This window comes from Oncorhynchus nerka, linkage group LG10 (genome assembly GCF_034236695.1).
Source record: "Oncorhynchus nerka isolate Pitt River linkage group LG10, Oner_Uvic_2.0, whole genome shotgun sequence".
Lineage (NCBI taxonomy): Eukaryota > Metazoa > Chordata > Actinopteri > Salmoniformes > Salmonidae > Oncorhynchus > Oncorhynchus nerka.
In genome coordinates, this window is record NC_088405.1 from 90,207,948 (window position 1) to 90,216,372 (window position 8,425).

The window sequence follows — 8,425 nt, forward strand, 5'->3', positions numbered from 1 at the left end:
TAAGAAAAGGATAACTTGGATATACAGAACATGAACAATGAACCACAAAGAAAAGGACTCATTTGGTAAGATCACTTCAGCATGTCCCACACATACATGCGTCAATATAATATCAGATTATCAGAGAACCCCCCTCATTGTTAGTAGCATGAGCGAGAGAGAGAGAGAGAGAGACAAACAAACAAACCAAAACAAAGGCAAAGTCTTCTGATGCTTTGTTGATTTCAAAAAAGCTTATGACTCAATGTGGCATAAGGGTCTGCTGTACAAATTGATGGAAATTGGTGAAAGAGGAAAAACATACGACATTATAAAATTTAGCAAAAAACACACATTTCATTCTACATGGCCGTGGGGTGAGACAGGGATGCAGCTTAAGCCCCACCATCTTCAACATTTACATCAATTAATTGGCGAGGGCAGCATGCAGCACCCGTCCTCACCCTACTAGAATCTGAAGTCAAATGTCTATTTGCTGATGATCTGGTGCTTCTGTCACCAACCAAGGAGGGCCTACAGCAGCACCTAGATCTTCTGCACAGATTCTGTCAGACCTGGGCCCTCTAAGTACATCTCAGGAAGACAAAAATAATGGTGTTCCAAAAAAGGTCCAGTTGCCAGGACTACAAATATAAATTCCATCTAGACACCATTGTCCTAGAACACACAAGAAATGTAGACTCTGCATGCAGAATTCTGCAAAAATATCCTCTGTGTACAACGTAAAACACCAAATAATGTATGCAGAGTAGAATTAGGCCGATACCCGCTAATGATCAAAATCCAGAAAAGAGCCATTCAATTCTACAACCACCTAAAAGGAAGTAATTCCCAAACCTTCCATAACTAAGCCATCAGCTACAGAGAGATGAACCAGGACAAAAGTACCACAAGGAAGCTGGTTTTGGGGCTCTGTTCACAAACACAAACACACCCCACCGAGCCCCAGAACAACAACACTTAGACCCAACCAAATTATAAGAAAACAAAAAGATAAGTACTTGACAAATTGGAAATAATTAACAAAATAACAGAGCAAACTAGAATGCTATTTGGCCCTAAACTGTGACTGACCCAAACTTAAGGAAAACTTTCACTATATAGACTATATAGCATAGCCTTGCTATTGAGAAAGGCCGCCGTAGGCAGAGCTGGCTCTCAAGAGCTGGCTCTCAGAGCTGGCTCTGAAGAAACTGAGCTGCACTTCCAAACCTCCTGCCAAATGTATGACCATATTAGAAACACATATTTCCCTCAGATTACACAGACCCCAAAATTATTTGAAAACAAATCCAATTTTGATAAACTCCTATATCGATTGGGTGAAATACGACAGTGTGCCATCACAGCAGCAATATCTGTGACCTGTTACCACAAGAAAAGGGCAACCAGTGAAAATCAAACACCCTTGTAAATACAACCCATATTTATGTTTTTTTATTTTTCCTTTTGTACTTTAACTATTTGTACATCGTTACAACACTATTTGAAATGTCTTTATTATTTTGGAACTTTTGTGAGTGTAATGTTTACTGTTCATTGTTTATTTCACTTTAGTTTATTATCTATTTCACAATGTTAACATATGTTTCCCATGCCAATAAAGCCCTTAAATTGAAATGAATTGAGAGAGAGCGAGAGCATGAGAGAGAAAGAGAAAGAGAGGGAAAGAATATGATAATGACGGCGGTGAAAGTGGGAGTGCTACAGTTTCCCAATGAGGAGTGAAGAAAAGACAGGGGCCGATTCCCCCAAGGAAAGCTCTTCAAATGTCTTATTCATGAGCCTTTGAACTGAGGGACCACCAAGAGAGTGCACTGAGAGTACCTCATGTCACTCCAGACTGCCAAAAGAAACTCAAACTAATTAATCCCTCCTCGTTCATGATAATTGCTCATATCGAACACAGAATCCTCTGCGGCGAATTAGCTCTAATTTTCTCCATGCAGCTTGTAATTTTGTCTCAAGCAAGCCGGTCCATTGCACTTTGTGCTACAACAGTGGAGTAGTCAACAGTCATTCAGCACTGAAGAGAAATGTTGTACAGGCCTTTGGGTGGGTGAACAGCAGAGATTATTCACTAATGTGTTCCTTGCCAATAAAGTGTTCTTGGATTTAATTGAATTAATTTAAAGTATCAAAAACGTTATTATTTGTAAACACTAAACTGTTAATAGCTTTTAAAATAACTATAAAATGAGTAACAATTTGTATATGTTTTCATTCATTCAGGCACTTATGTTTCAAATAATTAAAACATCACAGAGGACCACATTTATGGCTATATTTAAGCAATAAGGCCTGAGGAGGTGTGGTATATGGCCAATATACCAAGGCTAAGGGCTGTTCTTATGCACGACGCAACACGGAGTGCCTGGACACAGCCCTTAGCTGTGGTATATTGGCCATATATCACAAACCCCTGATGTGCCTTTTAATATTTTTTTATTTAACCTTTATTTAACTAGGCAAGTCAGTTAAGAACACATTCTTATTTACAATGACGGTCTACCAAAAGGCCTCCTGCAGGGACGGGGGCTGGGACTAAAAATAAAAATTAAATATAGGAAAAACAGTTCCTAATTATAAACTGGTTACCAATGTAATTATAGCAGCAAAAATAAATATATTCATGGTATACGGTCTGATATACCATGGCTTTCAGCCAATCAGAATTCAGGGCTCAAACCACCCAGTTTTTAATAAAGAATGTTTATCATTGAGATTGTATTTGTATAGGGTAAATAAATAACCAGAAAAAAACGGATGAGCTCTCTGCATTAGTAAAACATGGAGATCTGATCTGCAGCTTCATAAATTTAACCAAACCCAACCATAACCATCAAGACCAAACTGACCTCAGACCAGCTCTTAAAGGACAGGAAGAGTAGTTTACACATCCCTATGGGGAGTCGAGGCTAGATAAAACATTTTTTGATAACATTCTCAGAAATGTTCAGTCTGAATGTCTCAATGAACTGAAGTGATTGTTCTGCAGAGGGCACAAAACAACCCTCCTCCATAAATCAAGAGACAAGGTGCGGGCTGGGAAGGCTCCAAGACGTTCATGTTGAGGAGGCTATAGGGATCTATAGAGGTGAATAGAGTGAAACAATTGCTTCTGGAATAACACACAATTCACTGGCCCTGAGCGAAGTGTCCATAAAACTCCTCCTCAGCCAGGGTATGATGCAAGCTGTCAATCAATCCCTGGCTGTTCATCACACCTGCATCAGTGTTGCCTTTTTTTGCTTAATATCCAGGATAAGTGCTTCTCTTTCACTCCATTTTTATTTCTATATTATGTTTTATTAAATTAAGGCTGTAACTACGTTGTGAATATAAACCATGTTATAACTATTTTATATAATTTGACAGTGGTGTATAACATTGTGTTGATCGTTGCAGTTGAAACTGAATGTGGTTTTGCATGTGAGTGAGGGATTGAATGTGATTGAGGGTTTGACTGAGGGTTTGAGTGTGAGTGAGGGGTTAAGTGTGAGCGAAGGGTTGAGAGTGAGAGATGGTTTGAGTGTGACTGAGGGTTTGAGTGTGACTGAGGGTTTGAGTGTGAGTGAGATGGTTTGAGTGTGACTGAGGGTTTGAGTGTGACTGAGGGTTTGAGTGTGAGTGAGGGGTTAAGTGTGAGCGAGGGTTTGAATGTGAGCGAGGGGTTAAGTGTGAGCGAAGGGTTGAGAGTGAGAGATGGTTTGAGTGTGACTGAGGGTTTGAGTGTGACTGAGGGTTTGAGTGTGACTGAGGGTTTGAGTGTGACTGAGGGTTTGAGTGTGACTGAGGGTTTGAGTGTGAGAAATACAGTGCGACACGAAGGGCACTTCAGTGAAGTCGGCCCGGAATCAAACGAGTCGAGGCAGAAATGAAGAAAACACGGCTCTAGCACCGCTTCCTCCCTGTGTTTGATTGACAGAGAGACAGACAGGTAAACTACAGGGCATTGAGAGGATGCTGAGGGGGGCGAGCGTTAGTAACGGCCTCATCACTATTCAACACTGGCATCTGTAAGAAGTTGCATTTGTTCCTCACAGATCTGGCCCTGATGTGCCTTCTGGACCCACGTGGGACGGTATTAGCATTACAATCGCTTTAATTTTTAACAAGACATTTTGAACAAGCCACAACGACTACATGCAAATTATTCAGAGAATTAAAAGAAAGCCTGGGTTTTATACGGTGCTGACATCAATCAAGTGGGAATGTGGAGAGAGAGAGAGAGAGAGAGAGAGAGAGAGAGAGAGAGAGAGAGAGAGAGAGAGGATGGTATCCATGTTTTCAATAACAATAACATTAAAGCAAATCCACCAGTAATCTTGCATATTGATCAGGGGTCTGTGTTAAGGGATGAATCATGAGCACAGCTCCATACATACATCAAACAGTCATAAATAAATAAACAGGCTAAACAATGTGCAGTGTTCAGACTGGAGTCACAACCTCATTAGGCGACTGAATCCACATCCACACACAGCAGTCATCCACACAGCAGTCCTCCACGCAGCAGTCATCCACACAGCAGTCATCCACACAGCAGTCATCCACACAGCAGTCATCCACAAAGCAGTCCTCCACACAGCAGTCCTCCACGCAGCAGTTCACCACACAGCAGTCCACCACACAGCAGTCCTCCACACAGCAGTCCTCCACACACAACAGTCCTCCACGCAGCAGTCATCCACGCAGCAGTCCTCCACACAGCAGTCCTCCACACAGCAGTCCTCCACACAGCAGTCCTCCACACAGCAGTCATCCACACAGCAGTCATCCACACAGCAGTCCTCCACACATCAGTCATCCACACAGCAGTCATCCACACAGCAGTCCTCCACACAGCAGTCATCCACGCAGCAGTCCTCCACACAGCAGTCATCCACACAGCAGTCCTCCACACAGCAGTCATCCACGCAGCAGTCCTCCACGCAGCAGTCCTCCACGCAGCAGTCCACCACACAGCAGTCCTCCACACAGCAGTCCTCCACACAGCAGTCCTCCACACACAACAGTCCTCCACACAGCAGTCCTCCACACAGCAGTCCTCCACACACAACAGTCCTCCCTCCACAGAGCAGTCCTCCACACACAGCAGTCCTCCACACAGCAGTCCTCCACGCAGCAGTCCTCCACACAGCAGTCCTCCACTCAGCAGTCCTCCAGGAAGCAGTCATCCACACAGCAGTCCTCCACACAGCAGTCCTCCACACACAGCAGTCCTCCACACAGCAGTCCTCCACACAGCAGTCCTCCACACAGCAGTCCTCCACACAGCAGTCATCCACACAGCAGTCCTCCACACAGCAGTCATCCACGCAGCAGTCCTCCACACAGCAGTCATCCACACAGCAGTCCTCCACACAGCAGTCATCCACGCAGCAGTCCTCCACGCAGCAGTCCTCCACGCAGCAGTCCACCACACAGCAGTCCTCCACACAGCAGTCCTCCACACAGCAGTCCTCCACACACAACAGTCCTCCACACAGCAGTCCTCCACACAGCAGTCCTCCACACACAACAGTCCTCCCTCCACAGAGCAGTCCTCCACACACAGCAGTCCTCCACACAGCAGTCCTCCACGCAGCAGTCCTCCACACAGCAGTCCTCCACGCAGCAGTCCTCCAGGAAGCAGTCATCCACACAGCAGTCCTCCACACAGCAGTCCTCCACACACAGCAGTCCTCCACACAGCAGTCCTCCACACAGCAGTCCTCCACACAGCAGTCCTCCACACATCAGTCATCCACACAGCAGTCCTCCACACAGCAGTCTTCCACACAGCAGTCATCCACACAGCAGTCCTCCACACAGCAGTCATCCACGCAGCAGTCCTCCACGCAGCAGTCCTCCACGCAGCAGTCCTCCACGCAGCAGTCCACCACACAGCAGTCCTCCACACAGCAGTCCTCCACACAGCAGTCCTCCGCACACAACAGTCCTCCACACAGCAGTCCTCCACACAGCAGTCCTCCACACACAACAGTCCTCCCTCCACAGAGCAGTCCTCCACACACAGCAGTCCTCCACGCAGCAGTCCTCCACGCAGCAGTCCTCCACACAGCAGTCCTCCACGCAGCAGTCCTCCAGGAAGCTGTCATCCACACAGCAGTCCTCCACACAGCAGTCCTCCACACACAGCAGTCCTCCACACAGCAGTCCTCCACACAACTGTCCTCCACACAACAGTCCTCCACACAGCAGTCCTCCACACAGCAGTCCTCCACACAGCCCAACATAAAGTGAACATGGACAAAATGCTAAGAATGGAAGATTACCATCTTTATCACTTCAGAGATTGTATGTAAATAAAAGGATCAGAGAGGACTCTGGTTGTTCGATAGGGGTTTCTCTCTCTGTATTAGATTTACCTAAAACTTCACAAAATTATAACGAACTTACGTTATCACAGCTAATGATCTGCAACTCAAAACAGGGCACAGTGGAGCAAAGAGTGGCTCTGTCCATAATGGAAACACTTGAGTAAATGAGGGATACAAAGTATATTGAAAGCAGGTGATTAAACACAGGTGTGGTTCCTGAGATAATTAAGCAATTATCCTCCCATCATGCTTAGGGTCATGTATAAAAATGCTGGGAAGGACATTATTTTGGCTACCATGGCTATGGGATGACTATGCCCCCATCCACAGGGGTGGTCCCTGAATGGTTTGATGAGCAAGATAACGATGTAAACCATATGCCCTGGCCGTCTCAGTCACCAGATCTCAACCCAACTGAACACTTATGGAGAGATTCTGGAGCGTCGCCTGAGACAGCGTTTTTCCACCACCATCAACAACAAAACATCAAATGATGGAATTTCTGGTGGAAGAAAGGTGTTGCATCCCTCCAATAGAGTTCCAGACACTTGTAGAATCTATGTCAAGGTGCATTGAAACTGTTCTGGTTAGTGGTGGACCACCACCCTATTAAGACTCTTTATGAATGTCTATCATTTACAACAATGGATATTGTTGTGGCCACTACAATATAACATTAAACCAATTGACTTGTGAATACACAACATGACTGCTAACCTTAGTATCTGTTTGTGTGAACATAGGGATAAATATAAAGAGCTTGTTAATAGGATTATACAGCAGGCTATAGACTAGGGGTGTCACATTCATTTTTGCCCATTCGGTCTTCAACCAGGTCCGTAGGGTGGAGTTTCCTCGCTGTCTATATTTTCGATGCTCCCGGACTGTCCAGCTTTTACTTTGGTGATTATTAGCGAGCTGGACACAGTCAAGATACTGTATAGAGGTCCGTTGTAATTTCTACACAGTTTAGATGTGGTTCTAGTCATTTTAAAGTATTTTCCTCTCCCCTATCGGGATAAGGTAAGACCCAGATGCAGACCATGTCGATGTAACAGAGGCAAAGGTACAGGGCGGCAGGCAGGCTCAGGGGCAGGTCGGGCAGAGGTCGTAAATCCAGATGGGGCAAAGGTACATGACGGTAGGTAGGCTCAGGGGCAGGCAGAGTGGTCAAAAATCAGAAGGGCGAGAAAACGAGAGGCTGGGAAAAGACAGGAGCTGGTAAGCTTGACAAACAATAATTTGCAAATAAATTCATTAAAAATCCTACAAAGGGATTTTCAGGATTTTTTTTCTAATTTTGTCTGTCATAGTTGAAGTGTACCCATGATGAAAATTACAGGCCTCTCTCATCTTTTTAAGTGGGAGAACTTGCACAATTGGTGGCTGACTAAATACTTTTTTGCCCCACTGTATATCTCAGCGGAAAACACGAATTTAACACTATTAACAGGGGTGTATAACACTCTTAACAATAGCGGCAAAACCTTTATTTGTGTCCATCTCTCTCTCTTGCTGCCCTCCTGAGGCCTTCTCCTGCTGGCCTGACCCCTGTGTAGTGGCACGCTTGGCACAGTGAGGTACTTACTAAGTAGCTCCTGTGAATGGCAGTGTCCCTGTGCGGCCTGCCTGTGAGCCTGTCAGTGGCATGCTCCACATCTCCTGCCATTCTCTTCAAAAAGGCCCGGCGGTCTCAGCTGAGGTGCCCGCGGGAGGCATGCTGGGTACCTGACGTGTGAATCAAACCAGAGGAGGGGGCAGAACATTAAGTTATTAATTACAGTTTTTTACAATCACTCTGGGACTAATTTCGGGAACCTTGATGTCATTTTTCAAAACTCTAGACAGAAAACTCACAACCAATGAACATATGCACATTTTTCAAAACTTTAACACTTTTTCCAATTGCTTGGATACAATACACATAAAACTAAGATAATTTGTTTATTGAACTAAAATCACCTGTTCAAAATGACACAACTTAACATCAATGTATTACCATTTCAAAATGTAATTCACACATTACATCTGAAATGACTGTCTATTAATTTCATTACAATGATCTAACTATCAATTGATACAACTGCTCAAAATGATAA

The 8,425-nt window shown here is 44.7% G+C and overlaps 2 protein-coding genes across 2 annotated transcripts; both read right to left on the minus strand.

The window, feature by feature from the left end:
• Positions 1 to 4,802: 4,802 nt before the first annotated feature.
• Positions 4,803 to 5,742, minus strand: LOC135573729 (keratin-associated protein 4-3-like). The gene is made up of 2 exons (XM_065023406.1): positions 5,557 to 5,742; positions 4,803 to 5,465 (listed from the first exon to the last, which is right to left on the minus strand). The coding sequence occupies exons 1-2, from the start codon at positions 5,740 to 5,742 to the stop codon at positions 4,803 to 4,805; spliced, it is 849 nt and encodes a 282-aa protein (XP_064879478.1).
• LOC115136299 (keratin-associated protein 4-9-like) lies at positions 5,742 to 6,242 on the minus strand. The gene has a single exon (XM_029671883.2). The coding sequence runs from the start codon at positions 6,240 to 6,242 to the stop codon at positions 5,742 to 5,744; it is 501 nt and encodes a 166-aa protein (XP_029527743.2).
• Between the last annotated feature and the right edge of the window lie 2,183 nt (positions 6,243 to 8,425).